The 20851-nt window shown below is 41.4% G+C and overlaps 1 protein-coding gene across 4 annotated transcripts in view; it reads right to left on the reverse strand.

Annotated features, from left to right (window-relative positions):
- myo10 (myosin X) overlaps positions 1 to 20851 on the reverse strand; it is a 370178-nt gene that overhangs the window by 92175 nt on the left and 257152 nt on the right. For all 4 annotated transcript variants that reach the window (XM_041183612.1, XM_041183615.1, XM_041183613.1 and 1 more), the window contains exons 21-25: positions 14885 to 14999; positions 12078 to 12184; positions 11417 to 11629; positions 4397 to 4436; positions 1475 to 2374 (exon numbers count right to left, since the gene is read on the reverse strand). In XM_041183612.1, coding sequence (XP_041039546.1) covers positions 1475 to 2374; positions 4397 to 4436; positions 11417 to 11629; positions 12078 to 12184; positions 14885 to 14999 — 1375 coding nt within the window. The remainder of the gene's footprint in view (positions 1 to 1474; positions 2375 to 4396; positions 4437 to 11416; positions 11630 to 12077; positions 12185 to 14884; positions 15000 to 20851) is intronic.

Below are 20851 nucleotides of genomic sequence, written 5' to 3' on the forward strand. Positions count from 1 at the left end.
GGAACACTAAGGATACTCCTGGTCTTCTTCAAAACAGTGATCTTGTTATATTCTATTTGGGAGAGCAGATAGGGCTCTCAGTTATGTCTACTTAAGAGAGTAGACTGACAATCTGACAGTGCAGTACTCCCTCGGTACTGCACTGAAATGCTAAACTAGTTTGTGATCTAGCCATGACATGGGATTTAAACCCAAACTTTCCGCTTCAGAGACAAAAGTGCTCCCAACTGAACCAGTGCTGACCCAATGAACACAGCTACTAGGGTTGAATTGAGGATCCACTGAATTTAGAAGATAATTTGGTCTAAACTTTCAAGATGTTTTGGAGAATAGATAGGGTAGATTGGGAGAAACTCTTTCCACTAGTTGGGAGTCTAGGAAAAGCGGCATAGTCAAAAAATCAGAGCCAGACCTTACAGGGATGAAATTAGGAAATACTTCTTCAGGCAAAGGGTGGTGGAATTCTGCAACTCTCCTCCACAAATGTCAACTGACGCTAGGATAAATTGTTAATTTTAAAACTGAGATTGTTAGATTTTTGTTAGCCAGAGGTATTAAGGGATGTGGGGGTTCAGTTACAGATTAATTATGATTCATTGAATGATGGAACAAATCTGACTGGCTAATTGGCCTACTCTTGTTCCAATCCTTTAATTGCATTTGCAATTTCAAAAGACAAAACTAACCCAATAAGAACAAAGCCAACCATTGTCAAGGATTGTATGATGTGCTTATGTAGAGAATGGGAGTATGGTGTCAAGATAGAGGATCAGCCATGATCATAACGAATGGCAGAGCAGACTCGAAGGGCCCAATGTCATACTCCTGCTTCTATTCTCTTTGTTTATATGAAACACTCATTGCTAACCTTTCTACCTGAATCATACTTTATAATAGCTAAAGCAGGTTGAGGAAGTCCTGAGGCAACCAGGCTCAAAGGATTTGTGGTGGGTAGAAATATAATAAATCCCCATCAATTTCAAGCACTTGCAAGTGAACCACCAGGGAATCCGGAGGGTATTCCTGAAATACTTCCCAGTCACTAATTGGTGCTTTTGTTTGAGTGGAGGCCTGACTAAATCAGAAACTTATTGCTCCTTGGTTGGCAACTGGCTTCTACAGTACAGCGCTGGATACTCTGTCTTTTTCAGAATTTTGTAGGTGTGCACAACATCATTATCATATACATTAGCTGCAGAGGTATGACTCCATGAAAATAGCTACAAGCTCACTGAAAACAACAATAAAGAATCTCAACACTATCATTAATGGGACAGTGATGCAGTCAAAAGTTTTCAAAATTAGGTTCCTGGTTTGATTGATCGGTAGGAGACTGATCATATAAAATCTCAACACTATCATTAATGGGACAGTGATGCAGTCAAAAGTTTTTCAAAATTAGGTTCCTGGTTTGATTGATTGGTAGGAGACTGATCATATTCACTGCTCGAGAAGGATTATATAAATTACTCACGGATGATTGTGGCCCTTCTGAGCTTAATCTATATGCTCCAGAACTATTGTAGGTCCCTACAGAATAACGATATGGACAGTCTGGTGACCACTGGCTGCTGCGAGGATTTGAGAAGGCTACACTGCTGCCTGATGTGATGGCTCCATCTTCATAATCATCCTGATCATAATCAGATTCTTCATCTGGAGGAATGAGCTCAACAGACTTTTCCTGTCCATCATCTACCTGTTCAGGTATGCAGTAGGTAGAATCATTGCTTGTTAATTTGCTGTGGCTTATAGGATCTGGAGCAGTGATGACCAAAGCAGTACTCTCAGCACTTGCAATCATAGGCACCATTGCATCATTCATGTAAGGGTCTTCTTCTGATGAGTCATCACTTGTCCGGATTCCACTAGTACGCTGATCAAAATGGCCATGCTCACTAGGATTTGGTGAGTCCTTAAATGCATCATCATCGGCATCAAAGCCCTCATCTTCCTCTTCTTCAGGGTAAGGTTGGCTAAAATTAAAGATAGGCTTTCTAACAGGGTCTGGTGCAGTTGAGGTATGCAACATGTATTTACCGTCAACAGAAAGAGATCTTTCAATATTGCGGACACATTCGTCAATTTCATCAAAGTTCAGGGATTCCAAAAACTCCTGAGCTGCTTTGCACGCTTCATCTTCCAGTCGCTTTAACTCCTCATCTCGAAGTTGCTGGAGTTGTATAAGTGACCTCTCGGTGAGTGTTGATTCATGCTGCTCTTTTTGACGTTGAAGCTCTTCAATCTCTCTCTCAAGCCTCAGAATCTCCTCCACTTGCCTGTTCTCTTGCTTTTCCAGCTGGCTATTTTGTACTGCTTTCTTCTGAACCTCCAGGATGGTTGCTTGTTCTTGTTGCCTTTGGGCTTCCTCAGCCTGAAATTTCAAAATGAATTATAAAGATAAATGCTTGATTAAATAAATTGAAATGCCAAAAAGGTGGAAGGACAAAAATTCCATTATCTCCAACAAAAGGTTCTTTTTATAGGTGCAGTGAGCAATTAGGAAGGCAAATGCCATGTTAGCCTTTGTTGTATGGGGGTTGGAGTAGAAGAGTAAGGAAGTCTTGCTGCAATTATACAGGGTCTTGGTGAGAACATCCCTGGAGTGTTGGGTACAGTTTTGGTCTCCTTACCCAAGGAATGATAAAATTTACTTAAAGGGAGTGCAACAAAGTGCAATCTAGTGCAACACCAGATTGTTTCAGGGGATAACATGGCTGTCTATGAGGAGAATGGTTCTATATTCTCTTGGGTTTTAGAAGAATAAGAGGTGATCATATTGCAATGTATAAAATTGTTAGAAGGTTTGTCAGGGTAGATCTAGAGGCTGTTTCTCCTGGACAGTCTAGAACTAGGGTTCATAGTCTTATGATAAGGGGTTGGCCATTTAGGACTGAGATGAGACAAAATTTTGACACTCAGGAGGGTAGAAACTTTTATGAGTTCTTTACCCAAAGGTTGTGGAGGCTCAAATGATGAGTATATTCAAGACCAAAATTTCTAGATTTTTGGGCATTAAGGAAATCACAGAATATGGGGGCAGGGAAGTCAAGTTGATATAGACATGTAGCCATGGTCTTAGTGAATGGCAAACAAGCTTATGGGTTATATGACAAAATCCTCCTATTTTTATCTTGTTCATTTGTAGATGCTGTTAAAGAGATAGGTTTTAAGATGGATTTTAAAAGTAGGAAGAGATGAAGCAGTTTAGGGAGGGGAATTCCAGAGTGTGGTCAAAGATTACTGGCCACTCTGTCAAAACTTTAATGTGTAGGGAATGGGGAAATGCACAATTGATAGTAGTTAGAAGAGTCAAGGGTGTGAATGAAAGGGACTGCAGAGGAATGAAGGCACTTAAAGGATTTGGAGATGAAGATAAGAGTTTTGAAATCAATACAGCCAGGAATAAGAAACAGGTGAAGGTTGCCAAGAATAATGGCAATGTGTATGCAGGATGGGATGCAGGTGGGGAATGCTGGAAGAGCTAGAATATATAGGATGGAACTTGGGAGCCTCAGGAGGATAGCTTTGGAAAGTTTGAGTCTTATGTCGACAAAGCCAATGATAAAATACTGTTTCATCTTTTCACAGCATAGAATATCAACAACAACTGTAGTACACAAATTGTAATGGACAGATTGGGGCCAGTTGGCATGACTGAGTATAGATGCACAATTTCTGTATGTTACTGTTTAATGCTATTTTCCAGTATGCTTGTGTTATAGATTGTACCGTTTGAAAATGTATGAAAAATATATACAATGGAATTATATGGAATTTTGAAACTTCTAAGAGAATGTTGGGTTATTATGCAATCCAATGACACTTATCAATACTTGAGTAAAAAGAAACCCCATTTCAATTGCAGGTATCTTTAAATAGAACATAAAAATAGGTCTTATACATATTGGTGTTTGAAAGGCAAGAGAAAAATAGATTCAAAGAGAAGTGTACAGTAGAAAAACTTGAGAACTAAATCCGGGAAATTTTAGTTTGTATGTTAATAAAAACAGGGTCAAAATTGGCAGATGGGAGACCTCTTTCAGAGTTAAAAAGAGACAACGCTTTTACAGTTTAAAAAAAAAAACTGCTTTAAAAAATAAGGAATTTGACCACAGGAACTTGACAAGAAAGACAATTAAGGTCTTATCTGCAATGTTCTTTCAAAAGGCACACACAGCTCCTTCATTTATCTTTGCTGTCTTTTCTTGCCAACAGGCTTTGCTAAAGCCCTACAGGACAAGTTCAATTGAAAATTTTTCAAAAAGGCAAATGTAGGAAAAAATACATTAATAATAGACAATTACTCCTAAGTTTAACATGTCAGAGAGTCTCACTAAAATGAACTTGATTTTTGGAAATTGGTCAGGAAAAATGAAGCAACAGATTTTATTACCTGTTGTATGAGGAGTTCTGCTCCTTGTTTTTGCCTTTCCCTGTAAAAGACATATTTTAATGAAACAAAGTAGCAATAAGGTATTTAAATATTGATGATGGTACTTGCTGGTTGATAGGCTGTTGCCCGAAATCTTGATTTTGCGTCAATTCAATTAAATGAATGGAACATTAAAGGGGCCGGGGAGGGCGGGGTGCAAAATTGGCAAGCATCTGAAAATGAGTGTGGGATTGTGATACATCATTAACCCATGCCTATTCCTTCTGATGCAAGCACCATGCAAACTCCACACTGCCTGCTAACTTATGAAATACAGTGCAGCACAGTGCTGAATGCAGAGGTCCAAATTCATGGAAGGCTAGCCTGCACCGAAGGCTAGTCTGCACCTCTTAAAGGGGAGGGGCATTCTGGCTGGTGCAGATGCTGTAAGTGGCTGGGGAAGATATTCTAAGCAGCAAGAACATGAAGAAATGGCACAACAGTTTAGATAGCATGCTCCAAAGCTTTTTCAGATGTAGTACTGAAGGCCTTGGTGCAGGAGTTGGACCGGAGGAGAGGGGTCCTTCCATCAACAGGAGCCCAGGAGGCCCTCCAGGCAAACTCTGAGAAGACAATTGAAGCAGATGGCTGTTACTGTCTATGCAAACAGTGTAGCCGAGGGCCTGCATCCACAGGCATGAGAATTTTAATGACCTCACACGAGTGGTCAAAGTCAGTAAATCCATCTTCAAATGCCGTATACTTATAAATGAACCACTACTAGCGACTACTCAATGCATTACACCCTTCACTCATCCAACAATAATCCCTAGCAATCATGACTCATATCTCACATTCAAAGCTTCGCTTCACGCTCATCCACTGAGTACTGTCTTGACCCACTTCTCCCAGCACGTACACACTGAAGGCTATCCACCCAAACACATTGTACCACATTCATTGACACACACTTCCCTCTCACAACACAAGGAGGCACACATCCATAGGCAGCAGCACTCCAGTGAGGAGCATGTCCTTACTCCTGTACATGAGATATTGCTCTCCATTATTGTAATGGCCATGACTGAGGCTATGGCCAGTGACAGGTCGAAAACCATCAGAAATGCTGGCCTGCTCATATTTAATCCTTCTTCTCACATCTCACTTTCCTCTCATCCCCCATTCCCTTCTGATTTACAAGTTGCACATGGTGTAAGCATGAACCACCTGCCACCACACCCCCGAATCTCTTCCATATGCATAACCTTACGCTGTGCCTTTTCTCTTCAGATATCCAAGAACTGCTACCTGACCAGGTAATAGTGGAACAGAAGGGGTTGGAAGAGCAGGAAGACAGTGATGAAGATGAAACACCATCACTTGTTCTTATATTCACAGTCACCAGTTCAGATACTGAGACTGCATATACTTTAAAAGTCAGTTGGGAGGCGGGATCTACATGTGAGGAGACACCAGGCACGAATGGCCTGTAGCCAGGACAGGGGACAAGAGTAACGCAGATGACAGCTAAACAGAGGGCAGGTCACCTATGCTCCTGTGGCACTGATTCTCAGTTGTCTCCAGGTAGCTCCGTCTTCGGCAGTTGATCCTGTGGTGAGGTTTTGAACCCCGTTGCCTTCCTACCTTTCTTTTCTCTCCCATACTTTCCTAATGACGGGTACTGCCCCTCCTGCAGAGGGTGTTGCCCCTCATTGCTACAGGACCAGAAATCTGGTATTCATGCCCCCATTGCCAGCTGGAGCCTTCCTTCTGGGCAAGTGGCTATCCAACTGTCTTGGGTACCCTTGTCCTCTGCTCTTCTGCTCTTGTAATGCAGGGGGTGTGCCGACCACTCGCCCTGTCACCTGTGCAATGCCAAAGGCTCCCACTTACCAAGCGTCTAGTCCCTCTTTGCCCCACTGAACATTTTGTAGAACTGGGGTGATGTACTGGGACAGGCATGAGTGGTTCCACACTTTTTACCCGCCTGCCTTCAGCTGATAAATTTATGCAAGACACAGGTAACCTATCTGCCCCTTTCAAAATGTAAAGGTCAGCCTCTGACAAGCTCTTAACGAAATTCTAACCTGTGGTAATTGGTATTGGGAGCAGAGTGATCATTCATAGCGTTAAGATCAGCACCTTTAAATTGACAAGTTGCCTGGCAGCAGTATTTTTGAGGTCGCCCACTTCAGTTCCTGACTTTGGGTGCCCAAAAATTCAGTCCATAAAGTTGGCTTGCAATGTTTGTTTTGGGTTGTTTTTATTTTAGCATTCTGACCAAAAAGGAATTATGATGATCACCAACAGAGGGAAGGTAAAGTGTGAGATGGTCGTTAAACAGTGAATTGGATTCATGTTCAATGGTAGTGCAGTTGAAAGAGTCAATTATGGATGACAGGGCCAGAAAGAGGACTATTGGTTGCCTACTCCGCAGCTGCTTGCTGTATACCTGGTGGCAAGATTGTGTGCTCATAATTGTGAGGTTGTGCAGGATACAGTAGTCCTTAACAAATATTGGCACATGCTCCTACAAGTACATAGAGCTCCTCCAAAATAGTCGGGGAAGGGGGAGGGCTCTTTAAGCACCCCAAATGACCTACTTGATCAAATTTCGTCTGGCAGTGTGGCTTTCATTATCTGCATGATGTTCACGTGTGTGTTTGCCAACTGGAGTTGTCAGCCAGTTGGTCAGTGGATAGTCTTCGTCACAGAGGAGCCAGCCCCTGGTTCATTGTAGTGGCTCAAATGTGGCTGACACAGTGGACTCCCTCAGAATGAAGCATCACGAATGTCAGGATATTGAGCATTGACCTGCATGATTCTCTGTGCATGGTTACACATCAGATGGACATTGGGGGCGTGAAATTCCTTTCGGGTGCACTGCATATTAGAATTTAAGCCTGCTATTCTGATGAAATCACACGCTTGTTCCATCTGCATCTCTCTGGAAAGACAGAATGAAATGTGTTCATGGACAGGGAATTGAGTGAATTCAGGAAAGGAGGTGGAGAGAAACCAGTGAACTACAAGCCAGTTAGCCTCACGTCAGTAGCCAGCAAAGTGTTAGAATCTATTTTTAAGGAAGTCTTAAAAATGTACTTAGAAAATCTTAGTATGATCAAAGTCAACATGGTTTTACAAAAGATGAATGAGTTTGACAAATTTATTAGTTTTTTCAGGATGTAACTATTAAGTAGATAATGGGAAACCAGTACTTAGATTTCCAAAAGATATTCAATAAGGTGCCATACAAAAGGTTAATAGGCAAGATAAGGGGTCATGGAGTTGGGGTAATATATTAACATGGATAGAGGATTAGTTAAGGGGCAGGAAAAAAATAGGCAGAAATGGGGCGTTTTCAAGTTGGCAGAATGTGACTAGTGGAGTGCTGCAAGGATCAGTGTTGGGGCCTCAGCTATTTACAATCTATATTAATGACTTAAGTGAAGAGACAGAGAGCAATGCATCTAATTTTGCTGATAATACAAAGCTAGGTGGAAATGTAAGCTGTGAGGAGGACACATAGAACTGCAAAAAGATATAGACAGGTTAAGTGAGTTGTGAGGGAATCTGTATTATGGGGCTTGAGCTGTCTGTTTTCAGAGCGCAGGCAGAGGACTACAACTCCCAGCATGCTCAGGGCTCCAGTACAATTGCAGAGAGCTGTAGTGGGATGGGCTGCGCATGCTCAGTTCTGGGTTTCCTTTTATAGAATCTGGGGAGATGTGTCTGGGCTGGAGAAGCAGCAGGAGTGCAGTAGTGAGAGTCTTGGTGCAGCCGTGGGAGCAGTGAGAGCATGAGACTGAAGGGCACTGGTTGCTTGGTGCTGCTGGGAGTTGGGCTGAGAGAAGCCGGGGCAGTTGATAGCTCAGTGAAGCTGGGAACTGGGGCTCAGGAAAAACCCAGGAGCAGGGTCAGCTCAGTGAAGCTGAAGAGGTGTCAGAGGGAAACAGTTGTCAGCTCAGTGAAGTTGGGAGTTGGGGCAAAGAAAAGCCTGTAAGAAAGAGTTTGGCAGCAACGCAGCTTGGCAGCCACGCAGCTGAGTACAGACCCTAGAGTGCTGTCTGGCAAATACTATGGGACAGTCTCGAATTAAATGATTGGGCAGCTGGGAAGTAACCAAATGTTGGGGCAGTCTGAGATGGAGTCCAGTTGTCTTGACAACCCATTGCAGGCAGAAGAAGCAGGAGAGCTTCCAGGTTGAGTTGGAGTTGCTGCTGAGGGAAATCAGAGGTGATATCCTTGAAGGGAGAAGCTAAAATCCCTCATGAGGTCTGGACAGGTTGCTGAGAACTTCATGAGTTTGTGGTGTGGTGGATCACAGTATAGACCACAGAGTGCAGCCTGCCAAATGCCATGGGACGCAGTTTTGGATGAACAAAGAACAAAGAAAAGTACAGCACAGGAACAGGCCCTTCGGTCCTCCAAGCCTGCGCCGATCATATTGCCCATCAACTAAAACATTTTGCACTTCCGGGATCTGTATCCCTCTATTCCCACCCTATTCATGTATTTGTCTAGCTGCCTCTTAAACACCACTATCGTAACTGATTTCACCACCTCCTCTGGCAGCGAATTCCAGACACTTACTACCTTCTGCGTAAAAAACTTGCGCCGCACATCTCTATAGTTTTCTCCTCTCACCTTAAATCTATGTCCCCTAGTAATTGACTCTTCCACCCTGGGAAAAAGTTTCTGACTATCCACTCTGTCCATACCACTCATAATTTTGTAAACTTCTATCAAGTCGCCCCTCAATCTCCGTTGCTCTAGTGAGAACAATTCGAGTTTTTCCAACCTCTCCTCATAGCTAATAACCTCAAGACCAGGCAGCATCCTGGTAAACCTCTGAATGAGTGATTGAGTGGCTGGGAGGTGAGCAGTTGTTGGGGCAGTCTGAGCTGGAGTCCAACTCATTGCAGGCAAAAGAAGCAAGAGCACCTCCAGGCCGAGTTGGAGCTGCTGTTGAAGGGAAATCAAAGGAGAGGAGCGGAGACCACTCTTGAGGAAAACAGAGTTTGAAGGATGTCTATATGGGTCGCAGAGAAATTCATGGTATGCATCTTGATTGCGTCTGCCGCTTAATGTGTTGTTTGTGGTGTATTTAACCACAGTTTTCCCTTTAATTCAGCTTAACCTTGTGTTAATTCTGGATGTTAGGTAATAAAATTGCTACTAGTGATTGTTTGCTTTATTAATGCTTGTATGGTAAAATTTCTTCTGTTTGTTTAAAACAGTGGAATCTTGTGGCTTTATTCTCTTAATAAACACCTGGGCTTTCAAATTTCAACTACATTACAACAAAAGTCACAGGTCTGTAACCGCATCGTTACACGGTGCGCTACAAGATGGTAGATGGAGTATAATGTGAGGTTATTCTCTTTGGACATAAGAATAGAACAGCAGAATATTTTTTATAAGGTGAGAAACTTATACATTTTCAATTTCAGAGAGATGTGGGTGTGATAAAAGGAACACAGCAAGTTAGCAGCAGGTACAGAAAGCAAGTGGCATTTTGGGCTTTATTGCAAGGGGATTGGGGTCCACAAATAAAGAAGTCTTGCTGCAGCTGTACAGGGCTTTGGTGAAACCGTACTTGGAATAGTGTGTGTAGTTTTGGTCCCCAAATTTAAGGAAGGACATACTTGCATTGGAATCAGTATGGCAAAGGTTCACTAGATTGGTTCCTGGGATGAGAGGGTTGACCTATGATGAGAGATTGAGTAAATTGGGCCTATACACTTTGGAATTTAGAAGAGTGAAAAGTGATCTCATACAAGATTCTGAAGGGGCTTGATAGGTTGGACACAGAGATTGTTTCCAATGGCTGGGGAATCTAAAACGTGGTAGCACAATCTCAGGATAAGGGAACAATCATTTAGGACTGAAATAAGGAGAAATTTTTCACTCGAAGATTGTGAATCTTTGCAATTCTCTACTCAAAGGGTTGTGGATGCTCCATTGTTGACTACAGCTAAGGCTGGGATAGACAGATTTTTGGTATCTCAGGGAATCAAAGGATATAGGGAGTGGGTGGGAAAGTAGAGTTGAAGCCCAAGGTTTCCCATGATCATACTGAATGGCGGAGCAGTCTCAATGGGCCACATGGTCTACTCCTGCTCCTATTGCTTGTGGTCTTATGTTCTTGTGAAAGATGTTGCTTATATTGCCTGCTTTGGAAGGAGCCTGATGCATGACAGTTCATGGGCATAATCACGACAGTCATTGGCAATGTGTCAAAAAAACCAAAAACAGAATTACCTGGAAAAACTCAGCAAGTCTGACAGCATCGCCGGAGAAGAAAAGAGTTGACGTTTCGAGTTCTCATGACCCTTCAACAGAACACTTCTGTTGAAGGGTCATGAGGACGCGAAACGTCAACTCTTTTCTTCTCCGCCGATGCTGCCAGACCTGCTGAGTTTTTCCAGATAATTCTGTTTTTGTTTTGGATTTCCAGCATCTGCAGTTCTTTTGTTTTTATTATTGGGAATGTGTCCTCGTGCTGCTTTGAGAATGCAGTTCTTCTTGCAGCAGGTGGCAGATTTCAATTGGCACATCTTTACTGAAAACAGAATCCATCATGGCCAGCAGCAGAAGTGTGCACGTGTGCCACAGACATCATTTTGGAACCAAAGCAGCACCTATAGTACTGAAAATATCTGTGCCAGGCAACAGAACTTTGCGGCAAAGGTCTGCACAACAAGTGATTTTGTAACTAGCTAGCGACTGACCAGGAAAACCAGCTTCTTAAAAAGGAATGTAAGAAACTAATGCTTTACATATACCTGACCATGTCAATGGTAAATACACATTCTCAATACAAGTAGGACTAGTCTTTCAGTCTCACCAAATGTGGTGGCAGTATTCAACAAGCTACAAATACATGCAATTGAAAAATTAACTTATTCAATCATCATAAAGCATTGGCAAACACACTGAATTTTCACTACTTTTCCTTTTAGAATAACACTTTTAGAAGTAAAGAAAAAGGAATTTGTTGGCTGCTGGGTCAAGACAACCTACATTAAAGATACAGACCTTTCTTCCTGCTCTTTCTTTCTCTGCACCTCTTCGTCCCGTCTTTTATTTTCAAGTAGTTGTTTATAGTGTCTGCGTGCCAGCTGACCTCGTCGGTGTGTCTGCAATATTATTGTGGAATTCCGTACATGGTGGAATTTCTTCCTCCAGAAGAAAGCTCGATAATTTTTCTGAATTATGATAACCTTGCCAAGAATCTTTTTGTACTGTTTCCTGTTTGGGGTGAGAAAACCTTTTGCTTAAATAATATGAAAACACACTAGTTCACAAAAAATTAACTCAATGCACATATTTTCTGAAAAAAATTCTAAACATAGTTGCTGGAAATATGTTGCAATAATGATATAATTGAAAGATACACTGACTCTCATCTTACTGAAGAAGAAGTGATCAAACAAGTTACACAGTTTCATCTAGTTGGACTAATAGAATGTAAACAAATTCAAGCAAATATTCATAAACAGTTAACGTTTTGAGTCCGTACGACCCTTCTTCAGAGCTCTGAAGGGTCATACAGACTCTCTCTCCACAGATGCTGCTAGACCTGCTGAGTTTTGCCAGCATTTCTGTTTTTGTTTCAGGTTTCCAGCATCCGCAGTATTTTGCTTTTATATTATTCATAAAAAAATCTTGTTATAACATTCAAAATGTCCATGTTTACCTTGCCAGATAGCCAAGGACATGAGCCTGTATCATCATAGCAGCTTTGCAAACCTCAACTTCACGTTGTTTCTCCAATCTGTGTTCAAGGGACTCTCGTATGAAAACCTGCGTAGAGTAGAATATATGCAAGACATGTAACTCCCCACCAATCAAAAGACAGTCCTTCATTTCTGTTTGTCTCAGATGGAATAATGGTCATTTTCTGTTACAGACTTATCACTCCACAATATATACCTTGAAGTGATAAAAAAAACTCAGGGGACAGGTTCATGGCAGAGATACAAGTCATGGTTCAAATGATGACAAATGAGTTAAGGTTTCTCAGTTATTGCCTTATAATACAATATTAGCTAACTTACATCTAAACATTTTGATGGTTTACTAGTTAGCCTTGATACAATCCAATTAGCTGAAAGTCAAAGAAGAGATCCATGGTTGATTTAAAAATGTGCACTTTCTAATTTGGTAAAGGTATTCTGATATGTAGAATGGTAAAAGATTACTGAGGATTGCAAGTGTTTTCTCCCCCTCCATCCTAGAAGGAATTAATTTGTTATTAGGAAATAGAGATAGTTTAAGTAAGTTATATGTGTATTTGGGTGTGTTAGGAATAAGGTATAATTTTTAAGTTCAATTTATATATTTTATCTATTTGTGGGTTAAAAGGTGAAACTTGGGATCTAGTTTCATGTTTGGGTGGAGACAGCAGGTCTTAGGCTCTGTTTGTATACCTGCATTTCTAATGAGTTTTATGACACTTGCAGTGGACGGCTGTGTTTTCAATGAGGGGGTGGCGGGGGGAATAGTGGTTTAGGAAAGTTGAAACAAGCATAGAAAAAAGCTATGCTGTTGGGTAACAACAGGAGGCCCCACAGAGATAGAGGGTTCAGTTGAAAGCAGTTTGAGTTCAGCTGGAAGCAGTTGCAGCATAGGAGGGACAGATTGCAAGTGCCAAACTGAAGCTGAAGCCAGCTGCCAAGGGAAGCTGGACAGGAGAGGAAACTGCAGAAGCAGAAAATCCTCAAATCCAGGGGACTGGAACAGGAAAGGTCCTAAGAGGACAGTCTAATCAAAGGACAAGGACAGGAATCTGGAAAAGGTCCTGCTCTGTGCAAGTGAAAATGAGGAGCAGAGAGGAAGAATCAAGGGGAAAGATGAAGGTCTGTAACTCTTTACTATGAGCATGTGAAGCAGTGGTGTTCTGTTGACAGAGCTGAGTCAGTGAGAGAGAGTGCGTGGAAGGAAGTTTGATGCATGTGGTGATCCAGGAGAGAGGAACATCAGAAGAAGAGCTCGAAACCCACGGAGTGGACCCTTGTGTAAGGCGTCAGAGAAAACGTTGGTTTGGGAGAAGATTCCAAAGCAAGTTCTTAGAGAGCGGAGATTGGAAACCCTCATGTGAAAGACAGAATTCAGTGAGACTGGTTGGCTCACAATGTGACAAGTATCTGGGGGGAGTTGATGAGAGATCCTTCGCATCTGTTGGCGTGGCATCTGTCACTTGGTTTCAGAGCATGGCGTGTCTGACCTCAGCTCGTCTAGTGGTTTACATGGACTGTGTACTTACTGTGAACATTAGAGTATAAGATAGTTTTTGTAACTTGTATTATCCTTACAAATCTGTATATATCTGCGAAGGCATAGTTGTGGGTGAAGGAGTATTGTAATATAATTAATCTTTTCTTGCTTAATGAATGTTTTATTTGTTTGTTATAAGTTCATTAGCTGACTCCTGTGACTCTCTTCAGTAGCCACTCTCCATGTATCTAAACAAAAAATAAAAGTTAGGATCTATCAAGCCGGGCTCCACTGTGATTTTTGGCTTGTCCAGTAGTAACATCAGTTGGGATCATAACATTATAATGAGGCAGTTACCATCCCATGTCTCACAGAAGTATGAGATTTAGAACAGTAAGTGTAAGCAAGTCCACAGGTGGCATCACTGCTGAGTAACTTGGGTACTTGTGGATAAGGAACTTAGTTTTTGGACAAAAAGTGGGGATGTGGGGCTAAGCATAAATGCTCTTTGAAAGAGACATGACCGGCTGAATTATCACTTTCTGTGCTGTTTTTTCTATGATTTTATAATTCATCTCCACACGTGCATTTTAAAAAGCAGCAGCAGGGACCTTGGCTGATATTTTTTTTCTCTCCAAATGTGTGCAGTGACGTGAACTATACCAAATTCAACAAACAGCATGCACTGGGAATGGAACACATTCCTTTCTTGTCTGTATTGTTCATTTAACCACCAAGGTCCATGTTTATCAACTTTGACAACTATTTGACAACTTTTGTGAGCTGAGCTTGGCATTAATACACTGGCATGGACCTCAAATAAACTTGACTGTCCAGCTTTCTCAGGTCTTGTCAATATTAATTAAAATGAATAATAGGATAAATGTCAAAATTCAGCAGAATTTCTCTGAAACGATGTCAGTTCTTGTGTTTTAAATTAAGCAGTGAACATGTGTGTAACTACTTAGGTTGAGGAAAAGACATGAAAATGTTTTGGTGAAAAAACAGTGACCTGTTTTTAAATTTACTGAAATAATGAGCCAAAGTTTACAGATTATTTTAGCTATGTCAGATTTTACACGCGGATGAATATACAAATCATTAATCATAAAAGACAGACTGTCTTACTAGGCAAAATACATTTGTGAAAGGGTTATGAGGAAGCAGTTCGCTTTAAAAGAAATATCCCAATATTTCTTACACATGAAAGACAGATTTACTTTTTCTGATGTTCACTGGATGACAACATATTTCACAGGGGGAGAAAAAGTCTCTAACCCAATTTACCTTTGTTTTCCCCAGCTGCCAGTCTGTATTAGTGTTATCATAGCAATAAAGTAATGCAGCACACTTTCCTTTTAAATCATCAGGTAGAGAAAGGTTCCTCATCAAGACTTTATATCTGAGGAGAAAAACCAACAAATCATGTTTTTCTATTGCATCATCTTGTCTCACATTTTCACTGGTATGTTAAAGACTATTGCTTGGAACTTCCACAGGAGATTCTTGATCATTCATTGTAATACCATAGTTGCTAGAGAGAAATGGGATAGATGGCTGTATACACTATTTCCCCATGGTTTCTATCAAAATTATAACACAGTTGAGAGAGTCTCAGGCTTCTCATAAGATTTTTACCTCTGCCACTGAAGGAGGTAATGTTTTCACCTCTGTTTGTCTGTAAACAATACAGCTCAAAAAATGAATGGAAGGATTTCAAAGCCTGGTCAGTGTGCGGGAGTGAGCCCCGCTCGCCGGCATGTAAAATGACGCGCAGTGGTGTCGAGCGTGGGTCCCCACATCACCATGCGTCATTCCGATCTTCAGTTTGGTGGGCCTGCACCAGAGACGGCTGCACACCCGCCAAAATGACAAAGGCCTATTAAGACCATTTAAATGCCAATTGTAATAATTAACAGGGCTGTCCATCCTGGTTTGCAGGCAGGCAAAGAGCCCAGGTGGCCTTCGCATTTTTCATGGAACCTCATCCACTGGCGGAATGAGATTTCATGAAGAGTTTATAAATGTAATAAAAATGTTTTAGTAAAATTCATTGATATGTCCCTGCTCATGTGACACTGTCACATGAGGGGACATGTCTGAATAATTTTTAAAAAATTGATACAGAGATACAGTATGGCTCTAGGAAGAGCTGATTAGTTTTTGATTAGGCAGATGCTGATCTGGATCCTGGAATTTTTTTTCGAGGATCAGTTTTCATTGGAAATTAAGGCTAATTTACTTCTTTAGAATACAGGTTGTTTGATTGAGAATGTTGTTGATTGGTTTTAGGATGCTGTGGATTGTCTCTGCTGTTACGATGCAATCTGTCACATCTATCAAAATGTAAGCAGAGTTGTCAGAGCACATTGTTGGATGTGAATTTGCCTGAAGCCTCCTTAGTGAGATGAAAACACTTAATAAAAAGATCTATATTTTTAGGTTTGTAGTTACAGAACATCAACCAGGCAGAGATAAACCTCTAGGAAGAGCTGCATAATTATTATAATATTGAGTTAACAAAGTGTGGCAAAGGTATGTGCTCTGCTGAGTGCCTTCTTCACTTGTTTATGCTGTTTTTATCCCCCAATACACACCCATGGGCGATATGATTAGCCAGAACCAACACAGTTTTATGAATGAGAAATCATGTTTGGTAAAGGAGGTTTGTTTGGACTTTTTTCAGGGTGTAAAAAGCAGGGTGGATAAGGGTGAAGGGGTGGATGCAATGCATTTGGATTTTCAGAAGGTATTTGATTAGGTGTCACAAAAGAGGCTGATATGCAAGATTAGGGCTCATGGGATTCAGCTAATACATTAACATGGATTGAGAATTGGATAACAAACAAAAAACAGAGTAGGAGTAAATAAATCATTTTTGGGATGATAGGGTGTAACTGGTTGAGTGCTGCAAAGATCAGTGCTTGGGCCTCAGCTATTTACAATATATATTAATAGTTTACCTGATGGGATTGAATAATATCCAAGTTTGCTGACAATAAAAATACCTAGATGGGAAAGTAAGCTGTAAGGTGGATGTAAAAAGACTGCAAAGGGCTATAAATTGGTGAAGTGATTGGGCAAGAAGGTGGCAGATTGTTTACAATGTAGAGAATAGTAGGAAGAATGGAAAAGCAGAATAATTTTCAGAAGGTGAGAGATTAGTAAATGTTAGTAAGCAGTGATTTTGGAGTTCTAAAACAAGAATCAGAAAAAGTTAACATGCAAATACAGCAAAAAGGAAGGCAAATGGTTTGCTAGCATTTATTGTAAGGGTGTTAGAGTTAAAAAGTAAGGAGGTCTTGCTGTTTTGGTGAGACCACACCTGGAATACAGTGCACAGTTTTGGTCACCTTATTTATGTATTGTTAGACTTGCTTTGGAGGTGCAAAGGTTTACTAGATTGATTGCCTGGGATCAGGTGCTATGAGGAGTGATTGAGCAGAAAGGGCCTGTATTCTCTGGAGGTTAGAAAATGAGATGTAATCTTATTAAAACACACAAAATTCTTAGAGGACTTGCTAGGATAAATGCTGAGAAGCTGTTTCCACTGGCTGTAGAGTCTATAAATGGGGATTGTGGTGTTAGGATAAAGGGTCAGCCACTTAAGACTGAACTAAGGAGCAATTTCTTCACTCAGTGCTAATCATTGGAATGCTCAGCCCTCGTGGGATGTGGCTGCTCAGTTCATGAATCCGTTCAAGGCTCAGACTAATAGGATTTTAGGAATTATGAGAATCAAGGGATATGGGGATAGGGAGGGAAAGTAGTGTTGATGTTGAGGCTTAGCCATGATCCTAATGAATGGCAGAGCAGGCTCGAAGTACCTTCTGTTCCTATTTTTTTAAATTATTCATTTACAGGATGTGGAAGTCGCTGGTTAGGCCAGCATTTATAGCTCATTCCTAATTGCTCTCGCTCAGAGGGCATTCAAGAGTCAACCACATTGTTGTGGATCTGAAGTCACATGTAGGCCAGACCAGGTAAGGATGGCAGATTTCTTTCCCTAAGGGACATTAGTGGACCAGATGGGTTTTTACAATAATCATAGTCATCATTAGACTTTTAATTCCAGATTTTTATTGATTGCAAATTCCACCATCTGCTGTAGCTGGATTCAAACCCAGGTTCCCAGAGATCCCTGGGGTCTCTGGATTACTAGTCCAGTGACAATACCACTATGCCATCACCTTTGTTTTTTTAAAAAAAATCTCTTTATGTTTCTAACTTTAAAACTGGGATTTTATGAAATCATTGATGTCATCTTTGATCAGATTAACACATTGATGAAAAAACACTCATTTACATTGAATCCATTTGGTTAGAGTTGAGAAGCAAGAAAGTGCAACTGGGGTTATCCTATTGGCCTCCAATTAGTGACAGAGAGAGATAGAGGAGCAAATCTACAGGAAATCAGAGATGTGCAAGAACTATATGGTGATGACACTGGGGACTTTAATTATCCATATATAAATTGGCATTATGTTGGAGTAAAGGGAAAGGAGGGGGAGGAATTTCTGAAATATGTTCAGGACAATTTTTTTATATGTTCTCAGTCCAACTAGGAAGGAGGCATTTCAAGTGCTTAAGAATGAGGTGGGATAGGTGGTACAAGTGGACCAAATATCTGTAGGGGAACACTTAGATAAGACTTACCATACAATTATCAGGTTTACAGTAGCAATGGAGAAGAGCAAGGAACAATCTAAGTAAAAGTCTAAATTGGAAGAGTACTACACTAAAGATTGACAGGAAAAACTAATGGAACGATGGGTGGCTATTGAGGAGGAAATGTGTCAGGTACAGGCTTGGTATATCCTCACTGTTTGCCACACTTGTTTGCTCATGCCATGTGTGCTCTGTCCAAAGGCAGGTCCTTATCTCATTGTTTGCAAACGGTAGGGAAACTAAGGCTAGGGCTCTTTGGATGATGAGGGAGATAGAGGACATGATGGAACAAAAAAAAACGAGGGGACATGATACATGTCGGGTGAATTCTTCAATCAAGAACCAGGTTAAATACAACAATTTGACAGGGGAAGTGGAGACAAGCATAAGACTGGCAAAGACAGAATATGAGAATAGAATGGCAGTCAACATAAAAAGGAACCCAAAAATCTTCTGCCAGCATGTCAACAGTAAGTGGGTAGTATCAGGCAGAGTGGGTCCTATTAGGGCCAAGAAGGTACTTAAAGGTACAGAACATGCTAAATACTGCATAAGTATAAGGGTTTACTAAGGACAAAGATGCTGACTAAATGTCGGTCAAAGCAGGGATTGTAGAGATGTTGGAAAGATTTTGACAAGTAGGATGCACTTGAAAGGCTGTCATTTTAGAGAGACAATTTGCCTGTCCAGATGACTTGCTTTGTAGGTTGTTAAAGGAATTGTGGGTTGAGATAGATGCCTTAATCTTCCAATCTTCCCTAGATATGGGGAAGTGCCAGAGCATTAGAGGATGACAAATATGGCACCCTTGTTCAAGAAAGCGGGTAAGGACTTGGATATTAGAATACAGAATAAAATTCCAAAATTCGCTAAAGATACCAAACTTGGAAGGGGCCAGTTAGGTCACTTTTCTAGATGGCTAGTGTGTGGTTCAGAACAACACCAACAGAGCAGGTTCAATTCCCATTCCAGCTAAGCTAGACTTGGGACCTGCTTCCTTGCTCTGCCCTGAGAGTTAAAGGCAAAGGCAAACAACCACTGACAAAAGGATGAAATACCAGCAAACAACGAGATAAGGACCTGCCTTCGGACAGAGCACACATGACATGACCAAACTTGGAAGTGTGGCAAACAGTGAGGATGACATCAATTGACTGCAAGAGGACACAGATAGGCTAGCAGAATGCACAGACAAGTGGCAAATGGAATTTAATGCAGAAAAGTGAGGTGATGCATTTTGACAGAAAGGATAGGGAATGGTAATGTGGACTTAATGGCACAGCTACAGGGAGTGTGCAGGAGACAGGAAACTGGGGATGCATGCGCATAGGCCTTTGAAGACAGCAGGGCATATTGAGAGAACAGTTAGTGAAGAATATGAGATCTAAAGCTTCATAAATAGGGATATTATAAACAAAAGCAGGGAAGTTATGTTGAACCTTTACAAAGCTTTAGTTAGGCTACAACAAGAGTATTGCATCCAATTCTGGTTACCACACTACAGGGAGACGGGAGAATCCTTGAGAGGGTGCAGAGGAAATTTACCAGAATGGTTCCAAGAATGAAGGATTTTGGCTTCAAGGTTAGGTTGGAGGAGCCAGGGTTGTTCTCCTTGGGGCAAAGGAGATTTAGGAGATACTTGATAGAAATGTTCCGGATTATGACAAGTTTAGGTAAGGAGAACAGCAGTTCCCATTAGCTCATTACACAAGTATCAAGGGAGTCAGATAAGGTTTTGGGCAAGAGATAGAGCAGGAATGTGAGGGAGAACTGTTTTACACAGTGAGTGGTAATGATCTAGAACTCTTTGCTTATGAGGGAGGTGGAAGTGGAGTTGATGAATTATTAAAAAAGGAAATTGGATGGGCACTTGAGTGAAACAGAAAATAGGAGTGGTCATTCAGCCCTTCGAGCCTGCTCCGTTGTTCAATATGATCATGGCTGATCCTCTGTCTCAATGCCATAATCCCACTCTCTCCCCATACCCCTTGACACTTTTAGAGTCCAGAAATCTACCGATTTCCTTCTTAAATATATTCAGTGTCTTGGCCTCCACAGCCTTCTATGGTAGAGAATTCCACAGGTGCACCACTCTCTGAGTGAAGAAGCTTCTCCTCATCTCAGTCCTAAATGGCCTACCCCGTATCCTGAGACTGTGACCCCTTGTTCTAGACCCCCCCCCCACCAAGCACAGGAAAAATCATCCCTTCATCCAGTCTGTCCAGCCCTGTCAGAATTTTATACGTTTCAATGAGATCCCCGCTCACTCTTCTAAACTCCAGTGAATACAGGCCTAGTCGGCCCAATCTCTCCTCATATGACAATCCTGCCATCCCAGGAATCAGTCTGGTGAACCTTCGCTGCACTCCCTCTGTGGCAAGTGTTTCTGTTCTTAGGTAAGGAGACCAAAATGGCACACAATACTCCAGGTGTGGTCTCACCAAGGCCCTGTATAGCTGCAGTAAGACATCCTTGCTCCTGTACTCGTCCTCTCACAATGAAGGCCAACATATTATTTGCCTTCTTAACTGTTTGCTGAACCTGCATGTTTACTTTCAGTGATTGGGCCCTTTGTACATCAACATT

This window comes from Carcharodon carcharias, chromosome 3 (assembly GCF_017639515.1).
Source record: "Carcharodon carcharias isolate sCarCar2 chromosome 3, sCarCar2.pri, whole genome shotgun sequence".
Taxonomy (NCBI): domain Eukaryota; kingdom Metazoa; phylum Chordata; class Chondrichthyes; order Lamniformes; family Lamnidae; genus Carcharodon; species Carcharodon carcharias.